Genomic DNA, 20,290 nt, shown 5'->3' with positions numbered 1-20,290 from the left:
ATGACACAGAAAAGTAGAGCTCTAGATCGTGCACAACCTTATTGAGCTCAAAGAAACTTCCAAGAAAAGACCTTAATGAAAAGTGATCCATAAAATGGATTTAGAAAGAAGTTCTATGCAGAGAAGCAAGACAAAATATCATGCAACTTCGCACTACAAACATGGCATGTCAAAGACATCAAGTGATGAGAATCCAATGTCAATCACACTCAAATAAACTATGGGACTTAAGGAGAAGCATGATAATACACTGGGACTTACTTCGCTAACACTAACAGCACTAGATACTACACAAACCCCTACTAACACCTTCTTCTTAAAAACTCACATCTTATGTGTTTCTTTTTCTTCTTGTTTCTTTGAAAGGCAACAAGCACTAAGCTCCAATCCATCCACCCAATGTCTAGCCATTGCAATTGCTCATGCCATGTAATGCTAATTATAGCAGAATCCAGGGCTAGAACCAACACACTACCAAACAAAATATCCATCCTACCAACAACAGTTCCACAACAAAGGATCCATTGAAGCCGTATGAAGCAATGCAACCAAGGAAGGTTCACACAAGGGCACAAAAGGAATCATCTTCACTAACATCCCTCTAACAACCATGACTTTTTCACGATCCATGGGACTAGATTGAGAGTAGAATGGGGGCACATTAACCACATTGGTTGGCAATGTCATTTGTTGGACAATGGCAAATTTGTAGAGCTAGAATTGTGACTTGGAGCTACATGGGCCCAAGATGATTGTAAAAGAATGAGGAAAGAAAGTGGTAGAGAGGATAGGGTTGCCCTCCCTTCAAAAGGTTGCATGTATAAAAGTCCAAGTAGTTGAGTTTGGTGTTCACTTATTATGTGCTTACATTGGAATAGAAGCCTTGAAGTTTGCTCTTATTTCCTCTTCATGCCTTTCGTGAATGCCATGTTCTCTTTCCCCCTTTCCCTTCTCCTTGCATACTCCCTCTCTGTTCTTCATTCCCCTCTACTGTCCTTCTTCTCTTAAGGATTTACGATTGCAACACGCCAAGAGTCACTAGAGTGACACTAATGAACAATATTTGCATGCATTTCTCTTCATCCAGAGTTGATTGGAGGGAGTACTAAAGATGCGTCATTAGGGATTTCCAAAACATATATGTATGGTCAAAAACATTTGTTTGTGCTAAGCATGCTTCATTCTTCATTACATCTACACCATTTTTAATGGAGTTTTCCATTCTTACTTCTATTTCCTTAGCCACGAAATTATTTGAAAGTGTTATTTATCTACATCCGTCATGCAATGTCCTATCACACCATGAAATGTGTGAATTTTTTTCGGTTTAAGTACTCTGTGCATTACAAACCCTCCAACAAGCTGGTCTTTGTCCCAAATGCATGTGAAGTAGTGTACATCCTCACTCAACTGAACATTTTCCTACAATACATTATTTTTGCAAGAACTCATCCACCTTAGGTACAATGCTTAACTTGATATCACAGCTGCCTATTCCAATAGTGATGCTAACATCTTGTACTTTAACATTAGAAACTTCAATAGGCTATTTTTCATTTTTTTGGCTGCCCGCACCCTCTCTTGGGTTAAGTATCATTTTCATTAACTTGGGATAGTCTTGTTTGCTTTTCATTTAAGCCTAAAGCTATAATACAAAACCAATAGTGAAATTAGAAAGCACAAGAAGATGTTGTAATAAAATAAATTAAATTACTATGATGTTGCAACTTTGAGGGGAATTGCTCAAGAAATAAACGAGCAGCAGGATTGCAAACCTATAGGCTACTAGATGAGGGATATAGCATAGAATAAGGCAACAAGCAAAGATCCATGGGAAAGCTAGATGCGAGCCAAGATCTATGGGGTAGCTTGTGCACAGAATTGTTTTTTGGATAAGCAACACAGCAATAAATCCAATTGAGATCAACAACAAAGCATGACTAATACAACCTTGAAGCTAGGAAACTACAACGATGATGAAAGCCCACCATGGGTGATGAATCCAACTAAGATTAGCAATAGGATGTGACAAATTTGAACCTAAAGTGGGGGACCCATAGTAAGGAAGAAGGTCCATTGTCCCATCACCCACACGATGAATGGTGTACTGATGAAAATGTAGACTAATGTGTATCAATTTTGCAATTTCACTAGATCTTGCCATTGGATGATGGACTGGTGAACTCTTGAACTTGTTTGGCTTTAAAGATGGAATTCGGGTGGAAGATGAAGAGAAATGGACATGATGAGGAAATTGTAAAGTCCAAATAAAGACCCCCTTAAAATTTATTTGACATCACCCTTCCCCTCCTCCCTTTCAACTAATTATAATATACACTTTAAGAAATTTTATGTTGGTGGGACCTATGTGGAAGGATACGAGTCGAAATATTAAAAAAAAAGGAGTTGTTAGTAGTGGGAATGCTACTTTTTTAAGGATTTTGTTAAAATTTTTTGAGGCTAATGCTGCATTCTAGGATTCTAGCTTCACGAAAATAAAATAATTAATCTCTCTCTGGATCAGTCCCCTTCAATCGATTAACTTAAGCCCCGCCATACAATAAATCGATTAATCATCGCATTGCCTCCCTTCTGCGCTACCTCTCCCCTCCTCGATCCCTCTCCTTGCTCACTCTCTCCCTCTTAGCACTCCTCTCTACCCTCCACTCAGCCATCTCTCTCTCTCTCTCTCTCTCTCTCTCCCCCCCCGCCCCCCTCTTTCATATTTTTGTAGAGGGCGGTGGAGGGGAACCGACCTCTTGGAACTCTCTCTCGACGAACCGCCTCAAATCTGTTAATTTGCCATCAACCTTACCTTAATTCACTACCTAGTTTTCCTTAACTAGTACTAATGCGATTTTTTTCATCATCGTGGTGACACACTGGGTACTCGCTTGAAAGCCCTCGAAGAATGGAATCATTGTCTAAAGATATACCACTCTCTCTGAAAAAGGATGTACTTTATGCATAATATAACGGGGTACCAATGGAAAATAACTTCATTGTTTATGTTATTTTTAATGTAACTAAAGTAGTTAAATTTACTAACATAACACAAACCAAAAACTGCACAAAGTGAAACAACAATTTTGCCAAGTGGCTTCATAAAGGGGAAATTGCCAATTGATTGATCATCATATTCATTATGGTAGGTAGCCTAGAAGGAAGTTTTCATTTTCTAAGCCCTTGTTAAGCCATGTGGCGTGATTATAGGCGTTGATCTTTATGAAGATCCGAGGGTTTGAAACGTGTTTTCTAGAAAAACAAAACTTTTGTGAGCTCTCGTTAAGCCACTTATACAATTTTAGGCCCTTGATTTTAGATTGATAAAGGACTAAAACACTAAAAGCATACTTTTTTATTCATTCTTCCCATAAATCTATTATATAAGGAGGGAGATAATTGCATATTTTCATTATTGCCATCACTTGATTGTGTAATTGTTGGACAAAGCTCAAGACCTTGCTACTGAAACTCCAATTGGATTCAGGCCAATTTGGAGTTAGAGCCGTACGGAAAGGCTTCCTAGTGTTAAAAAGCAAGAAAAAGCACAAGATTGCTTTGGCCACGTGGCTTCATCATTAGAGATCAAAGGCAAAGATTAGGAGGACATGATAAAAGTACCTCGAAGGTCCAAGCCATTAGGGTAAGTCCAGCATCTTCTCTGGAGCACAAAGCTTCTGATTGTCGATCGGTAAGTGGAAGGTTGAGAGCATGGGAGACTTCGGAGATGTCTACATGCGCAAGGACATGGCTGGGCCTCCGGGACGAACCAAGGCCCAGAATCGCGCGACCGTCCAGCAGCTTAAGCTGGTGCGCAAACTCATGAAGATCATACGTCCAGTTTCCTAGAGTTTGATGAAATTTTTGCGCTGCTTCTTGTCGGGAACGAGGAAAATGCGCTTTTCCATAAGTTTTTGAGTCTTGATCTTTGGCGGAGGTGTCTTGTCCCGACACATTTGGTTGGATGTTGCGCAGATTGGTCAGAGTCATCCTACGGGTTTGACCGCAAATCTTTTGAAACTATTCGAGCCGCGGCCACCACTGGAGCACAAAACACCTCCGGAGAAGCGGAAATGCCCTTCATATACAGGCGGGTCTCGAGATGAAACCTTTATTCTGGTGTTTCGACGCATGACTTTTTAGTCTCATCCGTGTCCTGTCTTGACGTGATATTTTAAGGGGTTCATTTTTTACGTTGAATCTTATATGTTGCGCAAATTGGTTGGGTAGAGCTCAATAAGATTTAGGGTTTTTACATTTGTTATGCACTATACGTGTCTAACTGAACAAAGCATTCGTGTATTGCCTTTGACTTATCGAGCGTTTGTCTATTTTCTGAAAACGTCCAAGACCTTTGTTAAGTGAAGAAAGATTAGTAGATAAAATAGAGCCTCTCACTGTCTTACTCGTGTCTTGAATCCAGAGGCTTTTGATATGTTAAGGGGTTCTTTTTTACGTTGAAGCTTATATGTTGCGCAAATTGGTTTGGTAGAGCTCAGGGTTTTACATTGTTATTGACTGTACCTGTCTAACTGAACAAAGCATACGACCTTGCATCTGCATCCGTGTTTTGTTTGTCCTGTTGTGATGACGTCCAAGACAAGCGTGTCCCTGCTATCGTGAGATTGAAACTGCAGTATGTTGTGTTTTTAGAGGATGAGTTTGGGCATGTTTCTGGATTCAGCTAGATATCTAAAGATGGTCGAGCTGGGAGTCTTCGTTTAGTAAAGAAATGGTCCTCCTATGGGGTTTGTGTGCTCCGTACTTTTTGTGTGCGCTTTTCTCCAATGCTTGTAAAAGTTCCATTGAACATGCCCCCACAACATCTTCATAAGTGGACTATTAACTTGTGCTTGTATTGCTATCCTTTGTCATGGCGTAGTCTTCCCTTCACCTTTGGAGTGTTGATAGAAACTTGATACGAAGAACTCTGTAACTTTATGTATGTCGATGCATGGATATTTTTGCGTGAGAGCATATGTTTATATTTTGGTCTTCGGCGGTAGTAGTGAGTCCTTGCTATCTTCCATAGAGGTTATGGTTTTTTACCTTGTTTATGATTCTCATAAGTTTGAAAGAGCATTTTTTGTTTTGTTATAGAAGATGAGCTTGTGCACGTTTTTGGATTAATCTAGATACATCTCTAAGAGTTTGTGGTCTCAAATTCCAATATTTGCCTTTCTCCATCCAGTGTGATACCAAGCCTTGGAACCATCTTTTAGCTTTACGTTAGCTCATTGACAAGCAAGTCCTCTAGAGAACTTGTACATCTCAATTTCCCTCTCTATCCGAAGAAACTCTGGAGGCGAATCTAGGACAATAGAGTATAGAGTAGGGCGGCAGTTGCGTGTCAAGTGTGTCAAGCAAGTGTTTCAAAACATATGCTATACGTTTTCCAATTTGCATGTGTTCAAGAAGCATAATTTGCTATATGTTTTCCAATTTGCATGATTTAGATGCTCGTTTGGGAGAGACTAAAATGAAATCGTTTAGACTTCACAAGCAGCTGTAGCTTGAATGAAGAGATTTGGACTACTTTTTGATTAGCCTTCGCCTTTAGTGCTAGCCTTCGTCATGGCTGAGTTTGCCCTTCACCTCCGGAGTGCCGACAGAAACTCAGTAAGAAGACTTTGTATAAATGGATGCTCAAGTATGTGTGGGGGTGTGGATTTGTATGTGTGAGAGCATATTTTTATACTATGGTCTACACCCATTGTTGGGCGCTGATGACGTCAGTGGGGATGTCATAGTAGCTAGTCCTTGCTATGCATGATGGAGTTTATGGTTTTCAATCTTATGAGTGACTATCGTGAGATTGAAACTGCGCTATGTTGTGTTTTTAGAGGATGAGTTTGGGAATGTTCTTGAATTCATCTAGGTATATGTTCAAGAAGCATAATACTCATGGTACTTCGTTGTGCACTTGTCTATACATTTGTGCTATTTGTGAATGGACAAGACCACCGTCCTTAGAAGTTTGTCACTCTTTGCCTTCATTACCCTTATAGAAGAGCATTAAGGAGGGGAGTCTTTGCAATTATGAACTTTGTCTCACCTACGCATATAGAAAGTGCATTGTGGCGGCAAAAATGCTAACAAGATGAAATAGCATTGTCTTCTATGCCCTATCTTGAAAAGAAACACATCATTTGTATAGAGCAAGAGCATGATGGTCGTATGGCCAATCATGGGTTTTGAGTGTGTTCTTTGTTAATATTTGTTACCATTGGTCTATGCATGATGGTCGTATGGCCAATCATGGGTTTTGAGTGTGTTCTTTGTTAATATTTGTTTACCATTGGTCTATGCATAGACCAAACAAATTGGGAGAGGAGGTAGACTCCATGACTCCAATCTTGAAAAGACTCTACCTTTGACTAGAACATGAAGTGCATAAGATAGACATGCAAACTAAAGAGAACACTAAGAGTCTTACAATTAACACTTTTGTAATGCTTAAATGGCTTAAAATTATAGGTCTACAAAATTTTGAGGTAGAAATAACAGAGATACTTGTCCATTTTAGATAGTGGCATAATTAGTCATAAGATTGGCAATTTTGGGGAAATAGACCAAAATTTCGGAGATTCAAAGGAAGAGTGAAACCTGATGATGTAATCATATTATGCACTAGACATTTAAAGAGAGGTGAACAAAATGAAGAAATGCACAAATGACTCGTGTTTTGTTCATGATGTAGTGAAAGATAAACTCACAACTGCGATTTTTGCGGTATCCGTTTGGGGTATGGTTTTTGCCAAGTGTTGAATGATCACCTTTGGCATGGCAGCATTCAGCCAAATATCACTTGGGATGGCTAAGGGTGGGACGAGCAGAAGCGAAAAAATGGTTAAATTACCTATATCCAAGAACTAATAGGAAAAAGAAAAGAGAGTTTCTTGAATTTATGAAGGCTAGGGAGGAGGGGGCTCTAATAAGGCTCTATATAATAACAAAGCTGGTACTTTCTCTAAAAAAAACAAACTAACTTCGTGAGTTCTTCTATAAGTTTGTGCGTCTTTGAGTCACTTTGGAAAAAGAGACTTGGGGTCTTCGGGACAAGGCATCTGCCACTCTGTTCCGAATTCCTGGGGTATGGACAATCTGAAAATGATACATTGACAGCATATTTGCCCATTTCATATGCTTCTCAGAAAGTATTGTCCAGACTTTGGTGATCTGTTTTAACAGTAAATCTGCACCCAAAAGATAGTGCTTCCATGTGTTCATAGCATGAACTACAGCCCACAATTCTTTTTCATAGATTCCCAGATATCTTTCAGCATCACGCAATCTTCGGCTCTCGTATGCTACTACATGTCCATTCTGATGTAATGCAGCCCCAACACACTCTCCACAAGCATCGCAATCAACATTAAAAGGTTGATAAAGATCCGGGACTACAAGAATAGGCTTTGTAGTCAACTTCTCCTCCAGTGTATTGAATGCTTTCTTCTGTGATATTCCCAATGTAAAGGCTGCATTTTTCTTAGTAAGGTCATGTAATGGAGCTGCGATATCAGCAAAATGCCTGATGAATCTCCTGTAATAGGAGCAAAGTCCCAAAAAACTACGGACTTCATGCACAATTTTCAACTTAGGCCATTCTTGGTTGGGCTCGGATCTTTGCAGGATCCATTTGTATCCCATTCTTGGTTATTATATGCCCCAGACAATGGATCTCTTCCAAAAAGAATTCACTTTTCTTGCTATTGGCAAAAAGCTGATGATTTCAAAGTTCTTGAAATACCAAGCAAGATGTTCTTTGTGCTCTTCTTTTATCTTTGAAAAGACTAGGATATCATCAAAGAAAGTACCTGTGAAATGCCTGTACTTTCTAAAGATGCGATCCATCATTCTATTGAATGTAGCTAGAGCATTGGTCAACCCAAAAGGCATCACTAAGTATTCATACAACCCGAATGTAGTGCGAAAAGCTGTCTTATGCACATCTTGTGGTTGTATTCTGACTTGATGATAGCCACTTTTCAAGTCTATCCTGCTGAAAACTGTTGCTCCTCTGAGTTGGTCGAGCACATCGTCTATGTGTGGTATCAGAAATCTATTTTTGATGGTCATCTTATTCAATGCACGATAATCAATGCCCATTCGAAAAGAACCATCTTTCTTTTGTACTAGAAGTACTCCTGATCAAAAAGGAGATGAGCTGGGCTGAATCAACCCTTTGGACAGCAAGTCTTGTACCTGAGCCATAATCTCCTCTCTCTGAGTCGCACTGGCTCTATAAGGTGGTCTATTTGGTGGCTCACTACCAGGCATTAACTCTATCTGATGATCCTTTGGTCTCTCTGGGGGTAACTCCCTTGGCAAAGTATCGAAAAAGCAATCTTTAAAGTTTACAAGAAACTGAAATTTATCTTTGTCTGCATCATTCATTTCAGCATGCATATCATTCTCTTTTTCTTTTACAAAAACCATGTATGTACGCGGAAATTGCAGACTTTTTTGCTTTACCACATGTAACATCAGATACAATGGGGATAGTCTCCTCTTTATTCCTGGCAACTAAACGCTGGTTTTCCCCCTATGGATAAAACTCAGCACCTTCTCAGGGTATTCTATTGTTACTTCCTTTCGATGGAACCACGGTGTACCAAGTACAACATCATGCTGCTTGAGAGGAGAGATTAAGAAGTCCTCCTGATCTACATAGCTTTGCACATGGACACAAAGCTTTCCAATCAAAGGAGTAACTTGCACTGGATTCCCTTGGAACATTTGATCAGCATCAAGAGCTCTGCCTAGTTCTTCAGTTTTTATTCCTAATCTCAGGGCTAAATCTTCAGATATGAAATTGTCTGTAGACCCTGGATCAAATAGGATTGATGCTTGTTGATCTCTTATCTTTCCCCACGATAGCAAAAGCTCTTTTTCCTTTGGGTCTGAGGTACTCCCCAAAACATGTCGGACTGCTCCCACCATTGGCCTCGGTGGTACTTTTGGCTTTTTCTGCTCCTTAGAACCCGAAGGCTTCTCAAGGCACTGGGCAGCTATATGCCCCTCTTTCCCACATCTAAAGCATTTCCCATCTCTGCGGAATTCAGCTATCTATTCAGGAGTGAATGGGGATTTGCCTTTATATGATTTTGAAAATTGAGTACCCCTCGGCTTCTGAGGTTGAAACCCTTTCTTTTCAACCTTGGGATACTCTTTCTTTTCTGATTTTGAAAAATCAGTTTTCTTTCTTTTAGCACGTCCTGCATGCAAGGATAGTACTGTGGATGGATCTTGTAACGGCACAAGACTAGCTTCTGAAGCTGAATGCATAAGGTCTTGAATGTTCTTTGCCCCCAAAGCATTCACTACTGCCTGAATTCTTGGACTGAGACCTGCTCTATACTTTCTCATTTGGGTTCCTTTGGAGATCTTTTTGAAAGGTGCAACGTGCAAATAAGCATCCCAAAACTTTTGGTTGGACACGTCCACTGTATCTCTTGCATCCATATGCAAATTGTCCCAATCTTGAAGAACATGGTCTCTAAACTGTTTAGGCATAAACTGCTGGTAGAAGGCTTTCTTGAAGTCCTTCCACCTCTTTGGGGCTGACCCATCTGTGGTCTGTGCACTCCACCATGCACTAGTTGTCGCTGTCAAGTGCAAACTGACCATTCTTAACTTGGAGGATTCTGAAAACTTTTCTGTACCGAATGCAGCATCAAACTGCTTGATGAACTGCAATGCTTTGTCTGTATGACCATATTGTCCATTATAGGTCATAAACTTGACAGATTTATCTCCCTCTTTGAATTCCTTGGTCTTTCTGGAAGACTTACTCTTCCTAGACTTTTTGTGTTTCCTTCTTTTCTTGGATGGTTTATCTGATAAAGAAGAAGATACAGAAGTCGAGTTCGAGGAAGACGGTGAAGGAATGGGAGATCGGTGATGATGCCTCGATCTCTTCCTGTTATGAGACCGTCCCCTATGAGATCTCTCTCTCTCTCTCTCTTTGGCTGTACACGAGAGTGTGCCTTTGGCATTGGCACATCATACACTGCATTAGGCATAGTTTTTGCTTGAAACAAATGCTGAGCTCTTGGATCCCTTCTGAAAATTTCCATCTCCTACATACGAGTGCGTACCATCTGCTCAAATTCTTGCTGATTTTGCTGCACACTTCTCTGTCTTGGATGTGCATCCCTATCTTATGAATCCCACTGGATAGGTGATTGAGCCATTTTCTTACTACTCGTCTGAGATCTGCAAGTTTCTCACAAACACTGTGTATGCAACTGATGCACGCAACCTTTGCTTTTCAAATTACCTCAAGAAGAGGTGTCTTGCATTCACAACTTGTGCCAGTAATGGGCTGTCAACTCAAGGCATATACCCACAAGGATGCCAAGGCATCAATGAATGTGTTGCCCCTTTTCTGGCTGCTGCAAAAAGCACTGGGCATGCATCTGATTCGTGTTTTTCTGAGCACAAAGGCATACATTTTCTCTTTTCTGCAAATCTCTGATTTCTCTATTTCTCTGCTGCTTTTTTGACAGTAAAAGTATGACAGATAAGTGAAAATTGATGGCTAGAACTGGCTCTGCAACTTGTTTTTGTTTTTTTTTGACAGTAACTAGATGAAGTAATTGGTTGGTTACTCTAACCAGACTAATTGGCTCTGGTCTGGTTGGCTCTTAACTGGACCTCAACCATCTGTAGTTTGGTTAACTAAAACTAAGGTTAGTTGGTCAGACCTGGTTTGACTAACCAGTCTAGTTTGGTTAGACCAACTAATTGAACCTCTAACCAGGGTTAACTAACCAGAGTTAGTCTAGTCACGAGTTTGCCACCTCAGCAGTCCAGCTGGTTGCCACGAGTCAATACCATGTCAGCTGTCTGTCAGGCCTGCCACATCAGCACTTGCCACGTGTCCTGCCTACGTGGACTGCCACGTGTCTCGCAAGCACGTCATTCATCTGTCAGGTCAGCATCTGCAATGTATGCCACCTGGCTGCCACATCAGCTCTGGCTGCTTGCCTGTGTGCCACGTGTCAACTGTGAGACTCCTGCATGGAAATGGAACGATGGCGCGACTTGCACTTTCTCCAGGCCTAGCCAGCAATAGCGCCTTAGCGCCAATTGATCATCTACACTCGTGGCTAGCGCACAACATCAAAAACTCCTTACGACACACATGAATTCCCATTAGAAAGTCTTCTGTCAGACGTCACACGCCCATGTCTCTATCTTTCGCCTTTGCAGACAACAAGTAAGAATCTACAGAGCTTTGGCATCGGGATCAGGTAGGAGCTGTGACTGCGTGTGCCCTTGCCTAGCGTTCCGTCTAGATTCTCTGATGCCTTGTATAATGCCTATGCACGATACGCCCAAGTCCCAATAATCACTGACGGAAGTGTAATCGCAGACCCGTCACTGCTCTACCGCCATGATTAAACACCATGGAACGTTTTTTTCCAATTAAGATTTGCAAGGCCGTTTCTCCTCGATACCCGTCGAATTGTTCATTCCAACAAGGTCAGGTCGCCCAACAACCCCTCAGCACTTGTCGACACCTTACTACTCGATCGTCACAGCCTAAGAAGGCCATGAGCCTTGCTCTGATACCAATGTAATCCTCCTCTTAAAAGACAGCAGAGACGCACTCATTCTCTCTCTCTCTCTCTCTCTCTCCCTCTCTCAACAGAGACACGGGCCCAGGACAACAGTCAGGTTGGACCTTCCCGCATGATTTTATTACTTGAGAGAAGAAAGGATACATAGTTCAGCGTGAAAGCTGTTCATACATAAATCCAAATGTGAATGAATCATTACATGAGCTCTAAGGCTCCCCTTCTTGGCAACAAGCCACTTGTCAATTTCTACCTTACTTTCCTACTTACATGCCACTAAGGGCAACTCTGGAGTCTTCGAAGCACTCGGTCACACGAACCGCCTCCTAGACTCTTGTTAGGCTCTTGTAGCGCTTAGGAAAATAACTCTTTCTAGTACTTGCAACAATTAATTAAAGCGCACCACCATGGTATCCATTAATTGTTAGCGCTTTGCATGCAAATAACACACTGTGGACTAATTCTAGTCACGGTGGGCGTCCCCATTGAACACATGTGCACACATAACAAATATAAAAAATATATATTTATTCTTTGGTTGACCGAAGTCAACGCTCTTGATCATAATTAAGGGGCTTTGACCAAGGGTTGAGGCGCCTTAATTATAGTCAAGTCTCTCCAACCGAAGTTGGCACATCTCTCCAACGGAAGTTAGCACATCTTGGTTAACCGTAGTTAACCCTCTTGGCGCATGCCAAGTCTTGTTGACTGAAGTCAACACTCTCTGACCATAGTCAGCTCTGTGGTTCTCTGGTTAACCGCAGTTAACCCTCTTGGTAATAAACCAAGTCTCCCTAGCCGAAGTCATGTTTACTTGACCAGAGTCAAGTATCTTTGACCGTAGTCTATTCTTTGACCATTAAAAGAACTTTTTGATCATAATTAACACAAATGGAAACTCTTTAATTATGATCAGATAAATGGCCAACTGTACTTTGACTTAGGATATTTACATTGTGGTGACATGATGAATCTCCTGTAATAGGAGTAGAGTCCCAAAAAACTACGGACTTCATGCACAGTTTTCAGCTCAGGCCATTCTTGGATGGCTCGGATCTTTGTAGGATCCATCTGTATCCCATTCTTGGATATTATATGCCCCAGATAATGGATCTCTTCCAAAAAGAATTCACTTTTCTTGCTATTGGCAAAAAGCTGATGATTTCGAAGTTCTTGAAATACCAAAGCAAGATGTTTCCTGTGCTCTTCTTCTGTCTTTGAAAAGACTAGGATATCATCAAAGAACGTACCCATGAAGTGCCTGTACTTTCGGAAGATGGGATCCATCATTCTATTGAATGTAGCTGGAGCATTTGTCAACCCAAAAGGCATCACTAAGTATTCATACAACCCGAATGTAGTGCGAATAGCTGTCTTATGCACATCTTGTGGTTGTATTCTAACTTGATGATAGCCACTCTTGAAGTCTATCCTGCTGAAAACTGTTGCTCCTCTGAGCTGGTCAAGCACATCATCTATGCGTGGTATCGAAAATCTATTTTTGATGGTCATCTTATTCAATGCACGATAATCAATGCACACTCGAAAAGAACCATCTTTCTTCTGTACTAAAAGTACTGGTGAGCACAAAGGAGATGAACTGGGCTGAATCAACCTTTGAACAGCAAGTCCTGCACCTGAGCCATAATCTTCTCTCTCCGAGTCGCACTGACTCTATAAGGTGGTCTATTTGGTGGCTCACTACTAGGCATTAACTCTTATTTGATGATCTTCTGGTCTCTCTCGGGGTAACTCCCTTGGCAAAGCATCGGAAAAGCAATCTTTAAAGTTTACAAGAAACTGAAATTTATCTTTGTTTGCATCATTCATTTCAGCATGCATATCATTCTCTTTTTTTTTCACAAAAACCATGTACGCGGAAATTGCAGACTTTATTGCTTTACCACATGTAACATCAGATACAATGGGGATAGTTTCCCCTTTATTATTGGCAACTAAACGCTGGTTTTTTCCCCTATGGATAAAACTCAGCACCCTCTCAGGGTACTCTATCGTTACTTACTTTCGATGGAACCACGGTGTACCAAGTACAACATCATACTGCTTGAGAGGAGAAATTAAGTCCTCCTGATCTACATAGCTCTGCACATGGACACGAAGCTTTCCAATCAAAGGAGTAACTTGCACTGGATTTCCTTGGAACATTTGATCAGCATCAAGAGCTCTGCCTAGCTCTTCAGTTTTTATCCCTAATCTCAGGGCTAAATCTTCAGATATGAAATTGTCTGCAGACCGTGGATCAAATAGGATTAATGCTTGCTGATCTCTTATCTTTCCCCATGATAACAAAAGTTCTTTCTCCTTTGGGTCTGAGGTACAACCCGAAACATATGGGACAGCTCCCACCATTGGCCTTGGTGGTACTTATGGCTTTTTCTGCTCCTTAGAACCCGAAGGCTTCTCAGGGCATTGGACAGCCATATGCCCCTCTTCCCCACATCTAAAGCATTTCCCATCTCTACGAAATTCAGCTATCTGTTTAGGAGTGAATGGGGATTTGCCTTTATATGACTTTGTCAGCTGAGTACCCCTTGGCTTCTGAGGCTGAAACCTTTTCTTTTCAACCTTGAGATACTCTTTCTTTTCTGATTTTGAAAAATCAGCTTTCTTCCTTTCAACACCTCTTGCATGCAAGGATAGCACTGTGGATGGATCTTGTAACGGCACGAGACTAGCTGCTGAAGCTGAATGCATAATGTCCTAGATGTTCTTTGCCCCCCAAGCATTCACCACTGCCTGAATTTTTGGACTGAGACCTGCGCTGTACTTTCTCATTTGGGTTCTTTTGGAGATCTTTTTGAAAGGTGCAACGTGCAAATAAGCATCCCAAAACTTTTGGTTGTACACATCCACTAGTTAGAAATCAAGAGGGAATGAATCACTCAAACCTCCACCCAAGATCTCTCCAACTCTTACACACACTCAACTCACATAGATGATCACAGATGCAACAAACACTCTCTCAGAAATAAATATGGACGGAGAGAGAAAGAGAGTATATTCATCCACCAGATGGTGGGCAGAAAAATAGCTCCAAGGGAGGAGTACAAAACACAAAAAGTGCTGGAGAATATTGATGGACTCTCTCTCTCACCAACTGCTCCAGATCTGAGTGCTGAACACAGCCTTGAAGAGGGGCTTTCAGTGTTGCACTAGACGCTGGAATGAATGGAGGAGTAGGCCTTTTATAGGCACTGCCCAGGCCCCTTGAGTTGACCGACCAGCAGGGTCGGTACCCTGTCTGGTGGCCGACCACATGGGCCCTAGAAAACCGACCAGGGTTGGCCCTGGTCGGTGGCCCTGGTTGGGCCGACTTGGCCAGCCATAGGCCCTTATTTAAGGGCGCCCTGGGCAGCCAGTCAATGCTGCTCCTGGTGCCTTTGTGTGAGGCCTAGAGCCCCTTTATTCCTGCTGTTGCAGACTGCAACCAGCCCGTGTGCTGGTTGCCTATGATGCCGGCTTGAGTCTCTTTCTCTCCCCAGCCCTCCTACCTCTCACTGCCCCTTGTCCCCTCAAATCGGGGGCTCACAGGTGGGCACAGTGAGTTTCTAACACCCCCCCCCTCAATGTCACAACTGTGGGCCAATCCCCATTCGTTTGATGAGGTGCTCCATCTGTTCTCGAGGAAGTGTCTTCGTGAAGAGGTCGGATAAGTTGTCGGCGGTCGGGCAGGACATAAGCTCGATCACGTCGTCGATGATGAGCTCTTGAACAAAGTGGTAATGAACTTCGTTGTGCTTGGTCCGCGCATGGTACACTGGATTCTTGGCAATGGCTATGCAACTTTGATTGTTGCACATCAGCACTGTTGCATCCTCCCGACACACGTCCATGTCCTCCAGAATCCACCTCAACCATAGTGTCTCACAAGTTGCTGTACACGCGGCTCTGTACTCTGCCTTTGTAGATGAAAGGGCCACTGTGGGTTGCTTCTTACTCAGCCAAGAGATGGCACCAGATGCAAGTAAAAAACAATACCCTGTTGTTGATCTCTTGGTGTCAGCATCACCCGCCCAATCACTGTCACAGAACCCGCCTAGTTCGATGCCTTTGGTATAGGTGATCCCGTAGGTGCAAGTACCCTTTAGATACCTTAGCACCCATAAACCTGCATCCCAATGACTCTTCCTGGGAGAAGCAGAGAACTTGCATAATAGCCTTACTGCATAACAAATATAAGGTCGAGTATTGGTATGGTAAAGCAAACTTCCTACCAATCGTTGGTACAAAGGAGTATCGATTGGCTGAGATGTGTCATGAACACTTAGCTTGAGCCCGACCTCCATGGGAGTTACTATTGTCCTGCAATCCTTTATCTGAAATCTCTTCAGAAGTTCTCTGTAATATTTCTCCTGTGAAATGAAGATCCTGTCTTTGGCCTGCTTTACTTCTATCCCAAGGAAGTAGTGTAATAACCCAAGGTCAGTCATCTCAAACTTAGACATGAGTAGCTCCTTGACCTGAGAAATCTTCTTGACATGGTCACCTATCAAGATAAGATATTAACATAGAGGATGAGTACCAATTGCAACCCCTTCTCAATGAACAAGTAGAGGTTTGTCTCAGAAGGGCTCCGACTTAGCCCTATCTTCTGAAAGAATACATCAATGCTTTGGTACCAAGCTTTGGGGACCTGTTTCAGCCCGTATAGCGCCTTCTTCAACCTGTAGACCTTTAATGGGGACCTTGGATCTTGAAAGCCCGGTGGCTGCTCTACGTATACCTCCTCCTCCATGGTTCCATTAAGGAATGCGGACTTCACGTCCATTTGAAAAATAGGCACTGGAATTGGGCAGCAAGGGCAATCATTGTCCGGATAGTAACCATGCAAGCTGTGGGAGCAAAAGTTTCATCAAAATCCATGCCTTCAGTTTGAGCAAAACCTTTGACCACTAGCCTTGCTTTATACTTGTCCAAGCTGCCGTCTGATTTGTATTTAAGTTTGTATACCCACTTAGTGCCGATGACTTTCCGTCGCGGGGGCGTGGCCACTAAGTCCCAGGTATTGTTCTTCAGGATAGCATCCATCTCTGCTTGCATGGCAGCCTGCCATTCTGGATGGTCCTTCGCCTCCTACCAACGCAAAATTCACGGATGGGGTCTTCTGAAGACGTTGGGACCGTCGCAATCTGGAATTGCTACTCTCAGGTATTTGGTGACCCGAGAGTCTTCCAATGTCCGTAGGTACCATTGGGGTAACCTCTTCTGCTTCTCAGTGGGAGGAGGAACTGGAATTGCTTTTGGAACATCCTGCTCTTCCTCAGTACCTTGTGGAACATTAGCTTCCGATTTCGCCACCTCTTGGATGGTCAACCTGGGGCGGGGTGGGTTCGGGGGTTGAACAATCTCCTCCTCCTCAATCTGAGGCTCCTCCTAGGGTTTAGGTTCCTTTTCCTCGAAGACAACATCCCGACTGATAAGGATCTGCTTCTTTACTGGATCGAAGAGTCGATAGGCCTTGGATTCTTCGCTATACCCAACAAAGATACATTTTCTGCTCCGGGAATCAAGCTTGGTCCTGTCTTCCTTGTGCACATGCACCTATGCGTTAGAACCAAAAATGCGAAGATGAGTGATAGAGGGCTTCTTACCATAAAATGCCTCATATGGAGTCTTGTCCTTGACGGCCTTCAACTTGGTCCTGTTGAGAATGTGTATGGCTGTATTGATAGCTTCACTCCAATAGGCTTTAGAAAGGTTCCTACCTCGGAGCATAGCAAGCCCTGTCTCTGTGGTGGTTCTATGCTTCCTCTCGGCTATCCCGTTTTGTTGAGAAGTATGTGCTGTGGTGAGTTGTCGCTTGATCCCATGCTTGCAACAAAATGTGTTGAACTCATTTGAGGTGAATTCTCCCCCCCTGTCTGTACGGAACGTCTTGACATCCTCCCTTGTCTCCTTTTCAACTGTGGCCTTCCAGTCCTTGAACTTCTCGAAAGCTTGTGACTTTTTGGCCAAGCAATACATCCAGGTTCTACTGAAATCATCCACAAAGAGAAGTGAGTACCTGGATCCTGTCCACGATGCTGTAGACATTGCGCCACAAATGTTGGCATGAACCAACTCAAGTGGTTTGCTGGCCCGAAACGAGGCCTCTTGTGGGAACTTGTCCCTGTGCTGCTTGCCTTCTAGACAAGCCCTACAGACACCATCCTTGCTTGTAATTGGTGGAAGTTCATCCACCATCTTCGACTTTGACATTTCAGCCAAGGTTCCATAGCTGACGTGACCGAAGCGCTCATGCCAAAGTTTGGACTTTCCGTTGTGTTCATGAACCAACATTGCACTGAGGCAGTACAGTCCGTTCTCTTCAACTCCTTGACTCCAGAGATATCCTTCTCCTCACCCGCGGTTGTAATGAAAGAAATGCTACCGATGCCCTTCACAGGACACGTTCGGCTATCCCGGACAGAAACTTTGGAATCCGGGTGTGTACTTTCCATGGTTTTGAACCAAGTCTTTTTGTTATACATGTGCTTTGAAGCACCACTGTCAACATACCAACCCTCTTTTCCTTCACTGATTGCATACGTTGAACAATGTTCACTGATTAAAAAAAACTGTCCAGGCGTCACATTGGCAGAATCATTCTTAGGCTCTTCTTTGTTCCTGGCTTCTCTCTTTCGCTTTTGATCTGCCTTCTTCTTTCGGCATTCTTTGGCGGAGTGCCCAAGCTTTTCACAGTAAAAGCACTTCATTTTCTTCTTTCGGTCAGCGTCCTCTGACTTCTTGAACTCCTTTGGCTTGCCTTTTCCAGGCTTGTCTTTGGCCACTAATGCCTTCTCGTCGGTTTGCGTAAAGAGTTTCTCTCAAGGCTCCTCTTGAAGCAGGAGTGGGCCAAGCTCCTCAAAGGTGATTGGCTTAGTCCGTTGACACCCGCAGTGACCGTAGTCACAAAACTTTTGAAACTCCGTGGCAACTTGTGGAGTGTGAGCAACACCAATTGACTCGAGTTCACCTTCTGACCAACTGTTGCGAGCTGGTCCCGCACGACTTTCACCTTTGTCAGATGGTCATGCACACTATCACCCTCATTCATATCAAGGTTATAAAGCTGATGCAGAAGAGTAATGATACGGGCTGTATTATCGGTTTCATACAGCTTCAGTATGGCCCACGCCTCTGAAGACGTCTTTGCCAATTGGATATGAGGAATCACAGCATCTGCTGTCGTGTCAATTAGCATTGCTAAGGCTTGAGCATCCCTCTCCTCCCATGCACTGAGTTCATCCGCATCTGCTTCAAATAGAACTTCACCTCTTTTGTCCACAATGTCCTCCGGCTTCTCCTCGGTCCCAATCACTATCTTCCACAGCTTCGATGCCAACAGATGGCTTCGGATCTTGACTTTCCAGCTTGGATAGTTCGTCCCATCGAGCTTTCCAGCTTCACGAAAATTGGGAATAAATGAAGAAGGAAGATGACTAGAGGAGGATGAAGGACGAGCAGTGGGTGTAGAGGCTTCTGAACGCTGATCCATTTCGGTGAAAAAACTGAAGCAAAAAAGATGTACTGACCTCCCGTGCTAGCCTGAGCTGAACACAGAATCACCTTTCTGCCAAGGGACTCCTTCGTTCAAAGAGTGCTTTGATGAAGAAGAGTTGAGAGCCTATGGCTCTGATACCATGTTAGAAATCAAGAGGGAATGAATCACTCAAACCTCCACCTAAGATCTCTCCAACTCTTACACACACTCAACTCAGATAGATGATCACAGATGCAACAAACACTCTCTCAGAAATAAATATGGACGGAGAGAGAAAGAGAGTATATTCATCCACCAAATGGTGGGCAGAAAAATAGCTCCAAGGGAGCAGTACAAAACACAGCAAAGTGCTGGAGAATATTGATGGACTCTCTCTCTCACCCACTGCTCCAGATCTGAGTGCTGAACACAGCCTTGGAGAGGGGCTTTCAGTCTTGCACTGGATGCTGGAATGAATGGAGGAGTAGGCCTTTTATAGGCACTGCCCAGGCCCCTTGAGTTGATGGACCAGCAGGGTTGGTACCCTGTTTGGTGGCCGACCACATGGGCCCTAGAAAACCGACTAGGGTTGGCCCTGGTTGGGCCGACTTGGCCAGCCACATGCCCTTATTTAAGGGCGCCTTGGGCGGCCGGTCAATGGTGCTCCTGGTGCCTCTGTGTGAGGCCTAGAGCCCCTTTATTCCTGCTGTTGCAGACTGCAACCAGCCCGTGTGCTGGTTACCTATGATGCCGGCCTGAGTCTCTCTCTGTCCCCAGCCCTCCTACCTCTCACTGCCCCTTGTCCCCTTAAATTGGGGGCTCACAGGTGGGCACAGTGAGTTTCTAACACCACTATATCTCTTGCATCCATATGCAAACTGTCCCAATCTTGAAGAACATGATCTCTAAACTGTTTAGGCATGAACTGCTGATAGAAGGCTTTCTTGAAGCCCTTCCACCTCTTTGGGGCTGACCCATCTGTGGTCTGTGCACTCCACCATGCACTAGCTGTCGTTGTCAAGTGCAAACTGACCATTCTCAACTTGGAGGATCTAAAAACTTTTTCGTACCGAATGCAGCATCAAACTGCCTGATGAACTGCAATGCTTTGTCTGTATGACCATATTGTCCATTATAGGTCATAAACTTGACAGATTTACCTCCATCTTTGAATTCCTTGGTCTCTCCGGAAGACTTGCTCTTCCTAGACTAAACAAAT

The 20,290-nt window shown here is 43.2% G+C and overlaps 1 protein-coding gene across 1 annotated transcript in view; it reads left to right on the top strand.

Annotated features, from left to right (window-relative positions):
* Positions 1–3,554: 3,554 nt before the first annotated feature.
* Positions 3,555–20,290, top strand: part of LOC147905232 (U1 small nuclear ribonucleoprotein 70 kDa-like) — a 52,062-nt gene continuing 35,326 nt past the window's right edge. The window contains exons 1-2 of the mRNA XM_087394589.1: positions 3,555–3,813; positions 3,979–4,093. Coding sequence (XP_087250715.1) covers positions 3,715–3,813; positions 3,979–4,093 — 214 coding nt within the window. The 5' untranslated portion in view covers positions 3,555–3,714. The remainder of the gene's footprint in view (positions 3,814–3,978; positions 4,094–20,290) is intronic.

Source organism: Dipteris shenzhenensis, chromosome 1 (assembly GCF_047967505.1).
Source record: "Dipteris shenzhenensis isolate YYH24624 ecotype China chromosome 1, Dip_SZ_1.0, whole genome shotgun sequence".
NCBI lineage: Eukaryota > Viridiplantae > Streptophyta > Polypodiopsida > Gleicheniales > Dipteridaceae > Dipteris > Dipteris shenzhenensis.
Note: the sequence above shows the minus strand (reverse complement) of the source record. Positions and strands in the feature narration are given on the sequence as shown.